The sequence below is a fragment of the Choristoneura fumiferana genome, chromosome 24, assembly GCF_025370935.1.
Source record: "Choristoneura fumiferana chromosome 24, NRCan_CFum_1, whole genome shotgun sequence".
In the NCBI taxonomy this organism is placed as follows: domain Eukaryota; kingdom Metazoa; phylum Arthropoda; class Insecta; order Lepidoptera; family Tortricidae; genus Choristoneura; species Choristoneura fumiferana.
This window is the reverse complement of record NC_133495.1, coordinates 10240968-10258810: the sequence shown is the minus strand read 5'-3', so window position 1 is coordinate 10258810 and position 17843 is coordinate 10240968. Positions and strand designations below refer to the sequence as shown.

The window sequence follows — 17843 nt, the reverse complement described above, 5'->3', positions numbered from 1 at the left end:
TGTCCGTCCGACTACCGGACTAGAGCACGACGCCTATTCCTCTGCAGCGGGGAGTCAGACAAGGAGATGTGATCTCTCCGAAACTGTTACTGCTGCACTGGAGGATGCTTGCAGGATTCTGAACTGGGAAGGACAAGGCATCAACATTAATGGCGAGTACTTTACTCATCTTCGATTCGCCGACGATATTGTAGTCATGGCTGAGAGACTATGGAGGACTTCAGTGCTATGCTCGCCGACCTCAGCAGTTTCCGACCGAGTTGGCCTGAAGATAAACATAGACAAGACGTAAGTCATGTCTAATGTCCATGTTGTGCCAACTTCCGTAATAGTCGGAGGCTCTGCGCTCGAAGTTGTTAACGACTATGTATACCTGAGACAAAGGTCCAGATAGGTAGATCCAATTTCGAGAAAGAGATCGTCGAATCGAACTCGGCTGGGCAGCGTTCGGGAAGCTTCACTGTCTTTTCTTCCAAATTATCGCAGTGTTTGAAGTCAAAAGTCTTTGACCAATGTGTGTTGCCGTGATGACTTACGGATCTGAGACGTGGTCGCTAACGATGGGCCTCATGAGGAAGCTCAAAGTCACTCAGAGGGCTATGAAGAGGGCTATGCACGGGGTTTCACTGCGGGATAGAATCCGAAATGATGATATCCACAGTAAAACTAAGGTTACCGACATAGCCCGAAGAATTGCGAAACTGAAGTGGCAGTGGGCAGGGCACATTGCTCGCAGAACTGATGGCCGATAGGGTCAGAAGGTTCACGAATGGCGTCCGCGGACCGGGAGACGAGGTGTCGGTAGGCCTCCAATAAGACGGAGCGACGACCCGGTTAAGATCGCGGGATCGCGGTGAATGCGGAAAGCACAAGACCGGTCTGAGTGGAGAGAGCCTTGGAGGAGGCCTGTCCTGCAGTGGACGTCTTTCAGCTGACATGATGATGTCAAACAGAAAGTCTCGTGTAAGGATTTTTTGAACAATTAGACAATGATTCCCGTAAAGTCAAGTAGGTATAACTAATGACAAAATATAATTTCTCGTGTGGGCAAGGAAACACAGTACTATACTACAAAAATTAACAGCTTAAGGTTTTTATATAATGTAACTCCCCCTCTGTGTACCCATACCTACATGAAAATAAATATTTTATTGAAATTATACGTACAAAGTAAGAAGCCGGATAGTCGGCGCTTTTTGCCGACTATTCGCCGACTAGTCGCCGACTACGAAAGTGGCCGGATAGTCGGCTTTCCCGACTAGTCGGCGACTAGTCGGCACATCTCTATAAATTATAATTACACAATTTTTCGGTTTAATTAAGAAATTCTTCGTTTAATGTAAATAGTCTTGGTAATAAAGAAATAATTTATGCCCCTTCATGCCCACAGTTTAATTTGTAATGTAGGTAATGTAGACATTAAGACTGAATAGGTAGACAGACGAAATGAAAATACATAGGTAAATCAATACAAATAAAAAAAAAAACAATTTTATTTTAATCTGAAAATCTAGATTACAAGCTAGGCAAATCTATACATATATAAAGAAAAAGTAAAGAAAAAGTTGTCTGTTCACTTTTAACAAATCAAATCAAATCGTTTATTCAGTAAATAGGCGCAAATGGGCGCAATTTTTTAAACTACCAGCGCTTTCGGAAAGACCATCATTGCCAGGAAAAATGCGCAGCAAGAAACTTGGCAGAGAGTCACTTTTTCAAAATGTAATACTTTAAAACTACAGTATACAACCCTTACCCAAACCATACAGTCAAAAAAATGAATGTAGGAACCATGTTCTTAGTACCCATAACACAAGCTTTGCTAAGCTTACTTTATTTTATGTTCTAAGAAACATGTGCGAGCTGTAGCCAAAGATAAAAAATATGTCTTAGCGCACAGAACAACTTTGACAGATATAAAGATTATGAGTATGCGTAAAGTAGTTATTGCATCAATACAAAAATACAAGTCAGAACACCAGAAACCAGAAGCAATAAGAGGTTGCATGAAAAAACATTTTTTGCAACTCACACGTAGCTGTTTTCCACGACTTGGCCTCACTAATTCGCGGAGGAGCAAGACAGATATTCCATTTTTTTTTATTTTTTTTTTCAATAAGAGGTTTTAGAAACGCAGTTAAAAACTCCGTAGTTCAGGAACTACATCAGAACTGCGTAAGAACTGCACTCCGATTGCCTAAAATGGCAGTCCTCTGACAGTCGGGTGCAGTGGTGATGCAGTTGCACTAACTGCGCATAACTCCCATTTTGCAGCCGGATTCCAGTTGGAGTGCATGTTTTTGTGAATAATTTACTAGTGCAACCAAATGCGACCATCTTATTTTATTAAAATAATTTATGTTAAATAACTTGGCTGAATGCAAGATATTAACCTTTGCCTGCAATTAAATGAGAAAATTGAAACTGTTGTGTCACTATCAGAAATGTCAGTGAATCTGACAAAGGGATCAAGCAAGGCTACTACGAAACTTGAAACTCGAAGTTCGTGTCGTGCGGTCCTCTGACACTTATACTATTTAATACGAGAGCGAGAGGGACGGTACGATACAATCTTCGAGTTTCGTAGTAGCCGCAAGGTTCGCCGCATGTTCGCCGTGAGTAGTATAGGTTATACAACGTGCCTACAATTTGTACCTATGGCAGTCGCGGTAGAATCTGGACGAAGCCGTCCGCATCCGTGAGCGCCAACCAGCTTGCGGTCGTAGTACGAATGTGAAATCCGCTCAGCAGGGCTACTACGAAACTCGAAGTTCGTGGGTTGCGGTCCCTCTGATACTTATACTATTTACAGTGGCGTAAGCTACCAAGGGGCTAGGCGGCGCAGTGCCCCGGGGCCCTCAAGCTCAGGGCGCCCTCGAAATTCTGCTTTATAGCTGATGATAAAGTTGCTTAGAAAGTATTTGTATATATAATGATTTTACTTCAAAAAACCTTACCAGTTTTGATAGCAGTGGGCCCTATTTTTTTATTTGCCCCAGGGCCCTAGGTTACCTAGCTACGCCACTGACTATTTAGTACGAGAGCGAGAGGGACCGCACCGCACGGCATGAACTTTGAGTTTGGAGTTTCGTAGTAGCCCTGCTGACTCGGCCCGACTCCGGCCGGTCGATTAGTGTGTGGTAGGTACTTACCGTTTAGGTACTCTAATGCTTCTCATATGTGCTCTGAGTTCACTTATGCGTTTCCTCTTTCGCTTAACTTTTTTAATACTGCGATTACCCATATTATTTGCTCTCAAAAGTAGTACTAGCGCGTTAGAAAATGTGCACAGGTCCGTCGTCGACTACGTACACGCGTGTACTGGCGACTGGCAATACTTCGCCGCCGCCGCGCGCTAGAACCGTTTTTATTTTGCCAAAGACGAAATAAATGGTATGATTGATGTACTCAACCTATCGAAAATCTATGAAGCATAAATCTAAATCTGCTAAAAAACTATTTAATAAAGCAAATTTTTTGTTGATATTCATAATATTTTTCATAATATTTGGTTTAACGTGTAAATGAAGGCTCTTTTTCAAAAAAATAATCTATCGAGGTTTTTGTCAGCAATCGTGTTTTTGATGAAGTCAAAAACTAGCTAATAGACTGAAAATACACATATAAAAAAATTGCAGTTGTAAGTATTGTGTAAGTATATTTTAAATATTTTCTAAAATTGTAGTTTTCACTACGTACAGCGCCTTAAATAAATTTTCCCTTCTAAATTAACAGAAAAAATATCAGATTTTTAAGTAACATCAAGTAATATAAAAAATGAAAGTTTTCTTAACCGCCAAATTACGACAGTCCGGTCGGTTACGGGTTGTTCCATAGTCCAGAATATAAAAAAACTAAAATATAATTTACGTGTCTTTGTTGACTCTATCTTTTTGAAAGGTGACACTCTTTACCGGCTCGGATAATACCGACATGGAAATACCAACCCTGTTTTTCATCTACACATACATACCCATAGAAGCTCATTGTCAGTTTCTATGGGCGTGTACATGAAAAACAAAGGTCGGTATTTCCATGTCAGTATTATTCGACCCGGTAAAGTGTCACCTGTCAAAACGATCGAGTCAAAGACACGTAAATTCTTTTTTAATGTTTTTTATTCTGGACTATGGAACAACCCGTAATCGACCGGACTGTCGTAATTTGGCGGTAAAGAAAACTCTTTCATTTTTTAAAATTAATTGATGCTACTCAACTCTTTGTAAGTATGTTTTATTTATAATTAAGTATGGCTTTCTTAAAAAATATTTTTTCAAAATGGCTGAGCCATTGGAATTGAAAACGTTAATTTTCATATTTTTTGAGGTGTACCGTTCAGTCATTAGTTTTAATCCTCTATTTAAATTAAAGGGGAAAGTTGACGTTTAATTCAAAATAAGAAGAAGCCCTAATTGATACGGCGTACTTAACTGCCACAACTTTCATATTTCCATTATCATGATACCCATAATACCAAATGATACTCATAGGTACTTAGTACTTAGAAATGAACTATCATTTTTGCAAACAAGTATAGTCGCGTTCAAAGGAAACTAAACTTAAGGTGTTGTTAAAAACAAGGACACATAGCGAACTGTGCAACGCAAATTCATAATTAAACAATGAGTAAGTATCAATTTCCAAGTATTTTTCGCTTCAGCAGGGCTATTACGAAACTCGAAGTTCGTGTCGTGCGGTCCCTCTGACACATAAAATGAGGGCTATCGTTTTTTGTCTCACTAGATGGCGCACTGTTGCGTAAAGATTTTTAAGTATGGCTTTCAAAGTCTTTTATTACGGGCGTGAAACAAAGTTTAAATTAAAATCATATTTAATACACCTTAAAACCGTACCATAAAAATATCGAGCATGCCACAGTGTTGCATAGTTCCCGTTTTGTTCGGAAAAAAGGGAGGACAAAGGTTTCCGAAAGACAAAACTGTCTCAAAACACAGACATTAATTGCCCTGGAACGCATATTTGCCATAATTAATTTCAGGTATTGCAAAATATTCACAAAATTATTCTAATTATAAATAAACCCGCGTTACTCACCCAAAAACTATGAGATTTGACATTTCGGAGACCTCACGCTACACTAGCGCCTCTAGTGGTGAATTCATACGCGATAGCCCTCATTTAATACGACAGCGAGATGGGCGGTACGATACGAGTTTCGAGTTTCGTAGTTGTCCTGCAGTCATTTCAAACCATGCATGTTGCCTTCGATTCAGATTCTTCACTTGACCGCAGAATAAGTAATAGTTGACATACAATTGAGTATTTTATTCACTTTAACATGGAAAGTAAAAAAAAAACCGGCCAAGAGCGAGTTGGATACGCCTAAGATAGGGTTCCGTAGCCACTACAAAAAAATGAAGTACATAATATTTTTCTAAGGATTTCGCATTTTGTACGAAATCTTCCAAGTTTAGGTATATTGTATACCTTAGACTGCTATTTACTCTTAAACTACTAAATTTCATACATACACAATACTTACCTATACTACCATCCTAAATTTTTTACATTTTTCCACCCAACAGTTTGATTTTAGAGGGGGGGAGGGGGAAGGGAGACGCTCGATTTAATGAAAATTTGCACTTTAAACTTGAACAATCTTGCTCGCTAATCCTGCCGTGAAACAGCCGGTGAAATTACTGGCACTTGAGGTATCCCATCTTAGACCTCTAGGTTGGGAACGCATCTGCAATCCCCCGGTGTTGCAGGTGTCTATGGGCGGTGGTGATCTACTTGCTCGTTTGCCATCCAGTTGAATAAAAAAAAAAATATTTCGCAAATCAAAAAATCGTCTTAGCAACCCCCCAATAGTTTAGGAACAAACGAACAAAAGAACAAAAATATCACCCTCACTACGTGATTTTGTAATTTTTTTTTCCTATTTATCATTTTGTCTGCGTAGGTGCTACATACTTATAATACCTATCCGTGCAAAATTACAGCTTTCGAGCATTGATGGTCTCGGAGCAAAGCCGCGGACGGACAGACGGACAGACAGACAGGCATGGCAAAAATATAAGGGTTCCGTTTAATGCTATTCTGGGCACGGAGCCCTAAAATGGCTTCTTAAAAAGGGTTCTTAGAAGTTAGATAGATAGATAAAAAACTTTAAAGTTACCTCTAATTAGATAGTACCTATACACGACTATCATAATGAACTTTTTTACGTTACCGTGATATCAATAAGTTACTCATACATGTCTTTTCATTATAACTATATCCGAAATAGGAATTCGTATGATTCGAATTCGTATTGCAACATGTTCACATGGATCCTTGTATTCAATAGCTGCGGATGTAATGAATATTCCTATCGAAAATACAAACTGAAACATAGATGCACAGAAAAACATCGAACCCATGTCCTCAGCATTCCGTGCTGCGTGCTATACTGCTACACCACCACTGGACAGGAGTACAGACACGAATTTTTCCTATGCACCACATACAGCTTGTTTGTTTCTTATTTAGTCACCTAAGCAAATACACTAGCGACATCTACGCTTTAGCCCTCATCGAGAAACTTTCAGCACCCCATCGGACAAGAGATGTCGCTATTAAGCCATCAAATTTAAGATTAAGGTTTTTGGAGTCTTTTTATATTTTTTTAGCAGCGCTGATCTCTTCTGGTTTTTCTGTGCATCTATGTTTCAGTTTTTATTTTCGATGTGGATTTTACGGGACGACCGTAAAAGTAACAAAATTTGGAATTGAAATAAAAAAAATACAAAAAGACTCCAAAAAACAATCTTAATGTATACCTATTTAATGTTTTGCCGTCGTGTTTTGTCGGAAAAGATCGTATTCATCCTTTGACTATATTCATCTTTTTCTCATAGCAAGATACGAACTTTTCCTACAAAATATTATTCACTAAATCTGTACGGTCTACTTCCATTAGTAACGCTTGAAATTTTCCGTGGTCATTATAAAGGATCACTTGAACAAAGCCTTTAATTTTGTTGTTTTCGGATGTCGCCTTTTCAATAAACTGTCATTCGACACACTGTTGACTCAGTAGGTGTTGGAGCAACGTCAACAATATTTAAAAGCAAAGTTTATGCAGGGGGCTCCAGTATAATCTTGGCTGCCTGTTGCTCAGTATACGAAGCAGTTTCCACTTCGAGCTCCAATTGTGACGAAAAATGGCGTTCACAAAACTTTTAATCGTAATTGCAGTTTTGGGTGTCGGCGCACACGGTGAGTTGAAGTTGCGTTTGTTTACAGACATGCTTCATTATACTTTAGTGTTTATAATAGACCAGTGTTTATCAACCTGTGGGTCGCGACCCCCAGGGGGTCGCGAAGCCTCTTTTGGGGGGTCGCTAAGCTGCTATATATTAGTTAAAACTACTGAAGTAGAAAATAAACAATAAGCTTAAAAATGTTATTAACATTAATGTTATTATAATATTTGCCACAAAATAAAATACATGAAAAATAAATAGCCACGGGATATTTCTTCATACTAAAGGGGTTGTGTTATGAAAAATGTTGAAAAACACTGTAATAGACTATTTTGGCATTAATAAGTGACTGATTTTAATATAATTTCTGTTATAGTACGTTAACTGTAAAAGTTTTAAATAAATTAATTTAAAAAATTTAATTGTTAAAAAATAAAAACTTGTGGGAGAAAAACAAAAAGTTAGGACAATGGGTTCCCAGTCTCAGCGCTGGGCCTGGGCTTGATTGCCCGGCGCTGGTTTTCAGACTGGTCCCTGTGAGCACGGCCGGTCGCCGGTCGTCAAATACTGAATAAGCCAAAAAAGAAAAACAAAAAGCATTTGTGCCTAACTGTAAGCAGTAAGAGGAGAAAAAAAACAAACAAAATAATTAGAGAAAAAATAAGGCTAAACAATAAAAAAAATATACAACCAAAGTTAGCAGCTTTTGGACATGCATCGTGTGTGTGTGTGTGTGTGTGTGTGTAAAGCCGGTTAAGGTTAAGCCGTTTCTGAGATTAGCGTGAGCAAACGCACAGACAAACATACAATAATTCTAAAAATCATTGTTTTCAGTTTCAGTTTCTTTATTTGCTTTGAAAACATACAAGTATCATGCAAAATTGTATACAATAAAATAAACTTAGCCTAAATCACACATACAATTTTAAAATAAATTCAGTCAAAATAAAAATGCCACATTTTTAGATATGTAATACATAATTATTTTTGTCAAAATTTAGAGATTTAACACAAATATGGAAATACACTTAAAACTATCAATGGACGTCGAAGTTTTGGGTTCTATTGCGCTAACCAATACTTCTAGTTGTTACTCGGTGTTTTTCTCTAATATTTTCAATGTACAGACACCGACTTGTTACAGATTTATTATATACTTACTAGCTTTTTTCCGGGATAAAAGTAGCCTATGTCACTTTCGGGTCCATAAACTATATCTATGCCAAAAATCACGTCGATCCGTCGCTCCGTTACGGCGTGAAAGACGGATAAACACACAAACATACAAACACACTTTCGCATTTATAATATTAGTATGGATAAAGAATAGATATAGATTGTTACTATATTTATTTACAAGTATTTTTTTGCATTTAAGCTTATACGTAATAGGTGCATAGTTTATTTTTTTATTGAATTATCTTTTTTTTTACCAACAGCCAACAACGAATGGCCTGCGTGAGTATTAAAATATTATTAATAAAGTAAAAAAAAAAAAATATATATGAAATTTAGACTAAAAATATAACCGCAGTTCGAAGAGAGTTGAATCAACGATTTAAGGAGGAGAAACCCTAATAAATGCAGACCTCAGCTAAGTTGGAATTCTGTGGACCACAAAGTGGGACCGGGTAAATTCTCGTCATGCACTCGAACACATGCACGTAGCTCAAAACAGCAGGGCTACTACGAAACTCGAAGTTCGTATCGTACCGTCCCTCTCGCTCTCTTATTAAATAGTATAAGTGTCAGAGGGACCGCACGACACTTTCGAGTTTCAACTACCTCATTTTCGTGGTCACATTTTGTTAGATGACATTTTTGATTATTTTTAGACGTCCTTTACTTCTACTGAATAACTTGGAAACTGTAACATAATCTGCCATGTTAAAAAAATGTGCCCACGAAAATGATATGGAATACACTCTCGAATAATGACCCAGCACCACATGTGCGCGTGTAACTGTGCACAAGCCGAGGTGTAGTTTTAGCAACCTCACTTTTCCGTACACAAAATCCGCCTTTATACCAACCTCACTTTTCCGTACACAAAATCCACCTTTATACCAACCTCACTTTTCCGTACACAAAATCCACCTTTATACCAACCTCACTTTTCCGTACACAAAATCCGCCTTTATACCAACCTCACTTTTCCGTACACAAAATCCACCTTTATACCAACCTCACTTTTCCGTACACAAAATCCGCATTTACCTACCTTCTTTTTATTTGGTCGTAGTAAGATTTTCTTATGTCATACATACATAAGTAGCTCAGTTAACGAGGGTGTATATTTGAATGTGGGAAGGAAATTATAGCGTACTAAGCCACTAATGAAACGTTATTTTTTAATTGCAGATTCCAACCAATCAGGGTAAGTTTGTGGGAATAACGTACAACATTTCTGTACCTACACAATTAATCAATAACAAAACATTCAACAGTTCGTCTTTGTCACGCTATTAAAACTAACTTTACAGATGCCTGTGCCCCCTACGCCACCATTCCTTCCTTTCGCTCCATTCTCTCCTTTCGGCCCTGGGTTCGGACAGTTTCCCAAGTTCCCTAGCTTTCCGCAAATCCCACTACCTGTAGTTCCTACTCCAGACCAGATTAAGAACGTGAATCCAGGACAGGGACAAATATTCAATGGTGTGGCGGTTCAGTCCAGCAGCGGTATGGTTCAGGACAAAGACGGCAAGTGGGTTAGAGCCGGAGGCACTTCCGTGCTATCCAACGACAATGGAAAGGTTCTGGAATTCAAACGTAAGTATCAAATCATTATCATCTTGGCTTATGTGGGGATATAATGCGGATTGGGAACTTCATACACACCACAGAATTTCTTTGCAGATGTGTGCAGGTTTCCTTAATATGTTTTCCTGTGCCGTAAAGCTCATGGTGAAATTCGTATATAATTTCGCATAAGTTTTAAATAATATTGTGTTTTATTGACTCATCATGTCAGCCGAAAGACGTCCACTGCTGGACATAGGCCTCCCCCAAGGCTCTCCACTCAGACCGGTCTTGTGCTTTCCACATCCACCCCGATCCCGCGATCTTAACCGGGTCGTCGCTCCGTCTTGTTGGAGGTCTACCGATAGCTCGTCTCCCGGTCCGCGGACGCCATTCGAGAATCTTCTGACCCCAGGCTCTGGCCATCAGTCTTGCGACCAATGTGCCCACTGCCACTTCAGTTTCGCAATTGTTCGGGCTATGTAACCTTAGTTCTACTGCGGATATCATCATTTCTGATTCTATCCCGCAGAGAAACCCCGAACATAGCCCTCTCCATTTTAATGGCTACCTGGTATTCATTGAAGATTATAAATAATTCCAGATAAATTATGTCGTTAGTTTTCTTACAAAAGATACAATCGTGCATACCATTAGCATACAATTTTTTGTATTTTATAATCATACATGAAAAAATAATATAAGCTTTTTTATTACTGTGCCTTCCGGATGACTAAAAGTGGGTGACAGTATTTTTTTTTTAAATGTAACATTAATGTAAAAGATCATTGCAAAATAAACAAAGCTTGTAAAATGTGGTTTTAAGAAGTAATGAATGAACTTAACTTTTAATTATTCCCGAACCGGTGGTAGATTTCTTTTGACATTCATACATGTTTGTTATTTGCTAAATTGAATAAAAGATATTTTGACTTTAACTTCGAATTTAATTTGAAATATTCTTGAACTAACTGAGAAAATTAATAAAATCAGGGAAAAAAATCCGTGTAGTTTTGAAAATTGGTACAGTTATATCTAGTAGTATCCAGATGAACATACTAAAAGTCCTGTGGGGTGTGCTAAGGGTATAAGGGGGGAGGGGGTTTGAGATTTTTCGCTGATATCTCGAATATTTAGCAAAAATGAATATGACCAAATTTGTAGGAAATTTATCTAGAAACGTTTGTCCGAAGTAATCATAATGCTATTCGTACAAATATTCGAGATATGAGCAAAACCTAAAAAGGGCACCTTCAACCCCCCTTACACCCTTAGCACACCCCCCACCCTTGGGGACTTTTAGTATGTTCATCTGGATAGTGCAAGGTATAACTGTACCAATTTTCAAAACTACACGGATTTTTTCTCCTGATTTGCCCATATTCGGCATTATTTGATCCTATTATGAGGAAAAAAATCGTTTCATTGCAGAGGGAGAAGCACCACCTGACCTTCAAGTACCCATTAGGTAAGCTAGACATTGTTTTTATGTCCCGACCGCGTTGGGGGGGTTATTCTTAATGACCTGACCTGCGGACGTATTGCTTAACCTTTCTGACGCTCGCGATAGCAATCAAATGACAGACTTCGCATACAAAAACTGTCATTTGATTGCGATCGCCAGCGTCAGAAACGTGAGGCAATACAGCCTCTGAGGCCTTATTGTCTAACGTGCGTGCTCTCGCGATCGCTTTCACCATCTCTTTCTGTCACCATCTTACACCCTTTTCGTGCGGTAAGCGCAAGGTTCAGGTGACCATACCTTCCGCTTGCCGCACGAAATCGCCACAGCAATTCGCATCGTTAGTTCCTGCGATGCGGGGCCGCATCGCATCGCATCGCGGTTTTATTTTATTTCATCATCATCATCATCCCAGCCTATATACGTCCCACTGCAGGGCACAGGCCTCCCCTCAGAATGAGAGGGCTTGGGCAGTAGTTCCCACGCGGGCCCAGTGCGGATTGGGAACTTCACACATACCATTGAATTGCTTCGCAGGTTTGTGCAGGTTTCCTCACGATGTTTTCCTTCACCGTAAAGCTCGTGGTAAATTTCAAATGTAATTCCGCACATGAATTTCGAAAAACCCGTGCCGTGGTGGCCGAGTGGTTTGACCTATGGCCTCTCAAGCAGAGGATCGTGGGTTCAAACCCCGGCTCGCACCTCTGAGTTTATTTTATTTATTTATTTTATTTATTCAGAAACAAACAGTCTTATAGCTATATATTTTATGAAAACTAGGCTTAAAGTTTCCTAAAGGAAATATTGAAACCTACGAAACGAAATAGATTACTAAATGAAGCTGAAACACCTTTACATACCAAAACAAAGTTAAGTTATATATAACGTACTTATTCAATGAAAGCTAAGCCTACTCACATTCTGCTATACACTGCACTGGACTGTCTTTTAAACCTACTTAACTTATTACTGAAAATATCCAAATTTACATACCTAGTTATCATTATACAATCTACACGCTCTTTTTATAAAACTATTGCTCGCATACGAAGTTCGACTACGGGGGATATGAAAAAGAGGTTTCTTTCTGCAAACTCGCTCACGACGACGGGGTACTTTAAAGGAAAGGGATTTTAACAATGAAGGGGCCTCGATATGATTATTTATGATTTTATAAAGAAGAGGTTTTGTGTGAGAGCCCTTAAGCGTGTCACACACTAAGCAGATACGATAAGATATCTGTATCTGAACGCATATCTGTCAATATCGCTCCCTATACAATTAAATGAGCTAACACACGCAGCGCAGATAACTTATATTTTATCGTGAAGTATCTGTGGTATACATATATCGAAAGATGGCAAAGATATTATCTGCGTATATAAATTGATCTGTGTATAATATCTGCCGATATAAATATGGTATAGTATTTTATCTGCAGATAGATAAATCTAGAAGAGATAACATAAACAAAACACAAGTACTCAGTTTGAAGGATTTAGACTGCATGTATCGTCTCGTATATTATCGTATCTGCGTAGTGTGTGACACGCTTTAGACAGAAAGAAATAGTGAATGCGATAGCAAGCGTCCGCGCCTGATAATACGGCCTCTGGTTTACAAGTATGTTCACTAACTACTGTTAAAAATTAAAAATCATATTTTTTTCTTTGTTACGCTCTTTCACGTTTTAATTCGGCATGGAGATAGTTTGGGCTGCTGAGAAGGGCACGTAATAGTAACATAGTTTAAGCTGGACAGTTTTATTTTGAGTTGACGCTACTGAGCAAACCGTAATACTAAATCGAGATTCATTCAAGCAATTACAGCTATTTAATAGTCATTAATTAAACTTAATGATAGTATCAAAAAACTTTTATAATATTTTTTTTTTTTCGCAGAGCTCCGACGGTAAGCCAGCCGTGGTGAAGTGTACTCGACCCTTCTACATACGACTCTACAGCACACACACGACACCAGCCAAAATCAATAATATTACCTACTTGGGACTAACTACATACTTATTTTCACTATAAATGCAGACGTACTTTTTTCACTTTTATACGCTGTTCTAACTTGACGTACAAAATTATTTAATACAATTAAAGTTTTTATTAAATTTTTCGAATTTTAATTGTTACAGATACCCAAGATGCCTGAGCTTGAGGTAAATAGACAAAGAACTATAATTTGTTAATGTACTCACAGTTTAGTACAATTTACTCACAGTTTAGTACAATTTATTTTAGTCATTCTCATTCACCTGTGTGCACGTCTAATTACTGTTTATTTTTTCCTGAAAAAGCGACACGGTAATTAGACTAAGTACACAGATCCTGGGGAAAAAGGTGGCGGCTATCCTCATTCATCTGTGCACTTTAGTCTAATTACCGTGTCACCATCGCGGGAAAAAAGGTACGGTAATTAAATTCGCGCTTTTCCATTAGCATGTGAAACTAGTCGTCATCATGCAGTGCTCGACCTTTGTGAAAAGGCCCCGCCACTTACTACGATCTTCAGCTAGCTCTTCCCATTGGTTGCTAGGGATTTTAAATGCAACCATGTCGCGCTTGGCAGAATCTTTGAAACGCAACATAGGTCGGCCAACGGGCCTCTTTGCGTCTGCAACGTCTCCTAGCAGAATTTGCCGAGGCAAACGGAACTGCTCCATGCGGTGCACGTGTCCCAGCCACCGTATATAGCCGCCTCTGTTTGAGTGTGGCCGTAATGCTGGGAAGCAGTGCCGCGCCTAGAACAGGCTCGTTTGTCACGCGATCCTTCCATGCAATGCCTAGTATGCTTCGAAGACAGCGCATATGGAATGAATTTAGTCGACGCTCCTGTTTTGAATATGTCGTCCAGTATGCTTAGTGTATTTTCCTGTTCACAAAATACGTCTCGATCGCGTTCGCGTTAAAATCTCAATTTGTATGGAAACACGGACAGCGCCTCTAGTGGAAAGTTTGCGTAACAACTTTTGTTAGTGTAGGTTTGCTACGTAACTATTTCGTCCGCGTATCGTAACTTGATCATAACGAAAACGGGTGACGACGCCGCACCGTGGACATGTGGCGGCTACGTATCGACGATCGAACGCTCGATTTACGTCTTCGAATAGTAAACGAATGTTTTGTGAAAACGCCACACTAGAGGCACAGGATTCTGCCCCGTACAGCTGTACTCGAAACTCGAAACTCGACGTGTCGTGCGGTCCTCTGACACTTACACTGTTTGATACACGAGAGGGACCGGCACGAACTTCGAGTTACGAGTTTCGTAGTAGCCTTGCAGGAGTGTGCTCAAGACACACGCTTGGTTAACAAGCATCTTCGTATTTACAGTAATATGTCATTATAATACGAGGTACCCAGATAGATTAGTTCCTCGCAAAAAACGGCTCTGTATGGGTATGTCAATTAAAATCCCACTAATAATAATACAAATGAGAATGTTTGTAAACACTTCAGCGCGTCTAAACCACTGAACCATACAAATTCTAAATAAAACATAATTTAAATTTACCGTTAATGTTTGGTCTTGTATCGATTTTTTTATTGTTTTAATTTTTTCTATCTTGTTTCGATCGTTTCAGTTAATTTTAATTTTAATTGTTGTTTTGCAGACGGGTTTTTTGATTTAAGTATTTATTTATTAATTTTTCTTTATGAGTATTAATTTAAGTTAAGTAAACGGTTTCATTTTAAAAGCACGGATTCATGAAATTATTAACGACGCATTCCTGAAAGCTATTCCTCTAGTTTTTTTTGTCTGAATATGCTATCAGTGCTATTGATCCCAAATTATTGACCCCAAATATTTGTATCTCACAGCCGCCATGTTTTATTTTCGCAAGCTTTTCTTTAACTTGCCCTGTTTATTTATTTGTTTGTTTGGGTCAACTCTTGGAAGCTAAATTTGACCCATTCCCGGTGGTCCGATTGACTTGAAATTTGGCATACTTATGTTAATCTGGTGATAATACAATAATCTGGTTTTTATTTTTTATTTTTTTATTCGACTGGATGGCAAACGAACAAGTGGGTCTCCTGATGGTAGAGATCACCACCGCCCATAAACATCTGCAACACCAGCGGTATTGGTAGTGACATTCTGGTAGACCGGCCAGGATCGTCTCTGCAGAACGGAACTCCTCAAGGTTAATGGTATCGACTTGAAATTTGGTACGGAAATGTAGCTTGGATGACAATGCAAGTACAGTCAACAAAAAGTACAGTCAGCAAAAAAGCTTGTATTAAAAATGTAATTTTTAACAAAAACTTATTTTAAATCTACCTATATAAGGGCACTTGGGTTGTCGGGACGAATGTAACGATACCCTAATTGTTTAAATCCGTCCAGCTCCAGCGGTTTGAGAGATATGAGTATGCTGTGATAAAGAATATTACATACTCACACTTGCCACTTCAACCAGTATTATCTTTACCACAAGTGCCCAGGGCCCCCGCTCAGATCTTTACTTTTTTTTCTATTTTACTGACCAAAAAGTGAATAACAGATTTTATTCAAAACAAATCCCATATCTTAATCATAGTAACCTATGTTTTGATGTGCGTGTAATAACTAAAATAACAGTTATCCCTACTATATATCCATACTAATATTATAAATGCGAAAGTAACTCTGTCTGTCTATCTGTTACGCTTTCCCGTTGAAACCACTGAACCGATTTTGATGAAATTTGGTGTATAGGTATTTTGAACCCAAGGATCAATATAGAATACCTTTTATTCCGATAGAGGGCGCCACCGCGCGATAACGTAGATCCGCGCAGACGAAGCCGCAGGCATAAGCTAGTATTCATATAAAAGGGCCCCACGTTCTTGTGTGCATTTTGCCCGCATGGCCTGAGACGGCCTTGATTTCAACTTAAGTATGTGTCGCTTATTTATGGATGAGTTATTGCCTGGGCTCCATTACACTATGCTGACATGTGCGACTACTACTTCCATAGAGCCATTTTAAAAATACGCGTAAGTACCTATGTTAGTCACGAATCACTACAATGATGGTTTTCACTGCGGCGAAATATCGCTAGATGGCGTTAGTATCGTGAGACTCGTTTGACGTTTGCTCGTGATTGGTTAAAAAAATTAATGAGCCAATGAGGGCTATCGTTTTTTGTCTCACTAGATGGCGCACTGTTGCGTGAGGTTTTTAAGTATGGCTTTCAAAGTCTGTTATTACGGGCGTGAAAACAAAGTATACATTAAAATCATATTTAATACACTTTAAAACCGTACCATAAAAATGTCGAGCATGCCACATTGCTGCATAGTCCCCGTTTTGTTCGGAAAAAAGGGAGGACAAAGGTTTCCGAAAGACAAAACTATCTCAAAACACAGACATTCATTGCCCCGGATCGCATCATTTTTGCCATAATTAATTTCAGATATTGCAAAATATTCACAAAATTATTCTAATTATAAATAAACCCGCGTAGCTCACCCAAAAACTATGAGATTTGACATTTCGGAGACCTCACGCTACACTAGCGCCTCTAGTGGCGAATTCATACGCGGTAGCCCTCATTGCAAGCAAACGTCAAACGTACCTCACGATACTAACGCCATCTAGCGAGTCTCTGTTAAAACCCTCGTTGTAACGCAAACCTGACACAGCTTTGATCTAGTCAAAATTTACCGACAAATCTACAACTAAAGACGTCTTGTAGGCTTTTTAAATCTCGAAAGGCTTAAAACTGACAGTTCTTGTATGGATCTGACAGGAATTAAGACCACTCAAACCTAGATTAAAAAGCCTGCAAGTTACGTACCTAAATGTCCACAAGAAAAAATAGTTCTTGTTTTTTTTTGTAATTTTCCATAATTTTTGATTTTATTTAGTAACTAGCCGTTACCCGCGACTCCGTCCCCCGTCCCGTTTATCGCTATCCCGCGGGAACTATGCAATTTTCCGGGATAAAAACTATCCTATGTCCTTCTCCGGGACTCAAACTTGTATACAAAATAAATGGACACTCGACATTATGTCACTGACATTGTCACGTTGGTGAAACAGGGCCTTGGAAACTATTCAGTCGCAAAAATTCTAACCATCAACAGAACCCATGACCCTTCCTTCCTCAACCACAATTAAATTATGTAACGTGCGCACGCGCACACACACACGCGCGACGCGGAAGACGAGCGTGTGCTATGTTGCAATCCCTTAAATAGGTCGAGACACTAATAGAAAGATATGGGGCCGGCGTACGTTTGTGTACAATTTTTTTGTACTTAATTAATTTTTTGTTAAGAAAAACACATTTTTAGTTTTATGTATACCTGTGTATGTAACAGGGAATATGCATGGAACACACATTTACTATGATACGAAATGATGCCCTGTTCGTTAATTTATTTATTTGGGTCAAATCTTGCAAGTTAAATTAGACCCACTTCCAGTAGTCCGAT

The 17843-nt window shown here is 38.8% G+C and overlaps 1 protein-coding gene across 1 annotated transcript; it reads left to right on the top strand.

Annotated features, from left to right (window-relative positions):
* The first annotated feature begins 7098 nt into the window (after positions 1–7098).
* On the top strand, positions 7099–13408 carry LOC141441666 (uncharacterized). Its single transcript, XM_074106465.1, has 6 exons — positions 7099–7221; positions 8648–8666; positions 9570–9585; positions 9692–9977; positions 11379–11415; positions 13311–13408. Exons 1-6 carry the CDS (start codon positions 7167–7169, stop codon positions 13336–13338), a joined length of 441 nt encoding a protein of 146 aa, XP_073962566.1. The 5' UTR covers positions 7099–7166; the 3' UTR covers positions 13339–13408.
* Positions 13409–17843: the final 4435 nt, after the last annotated feature.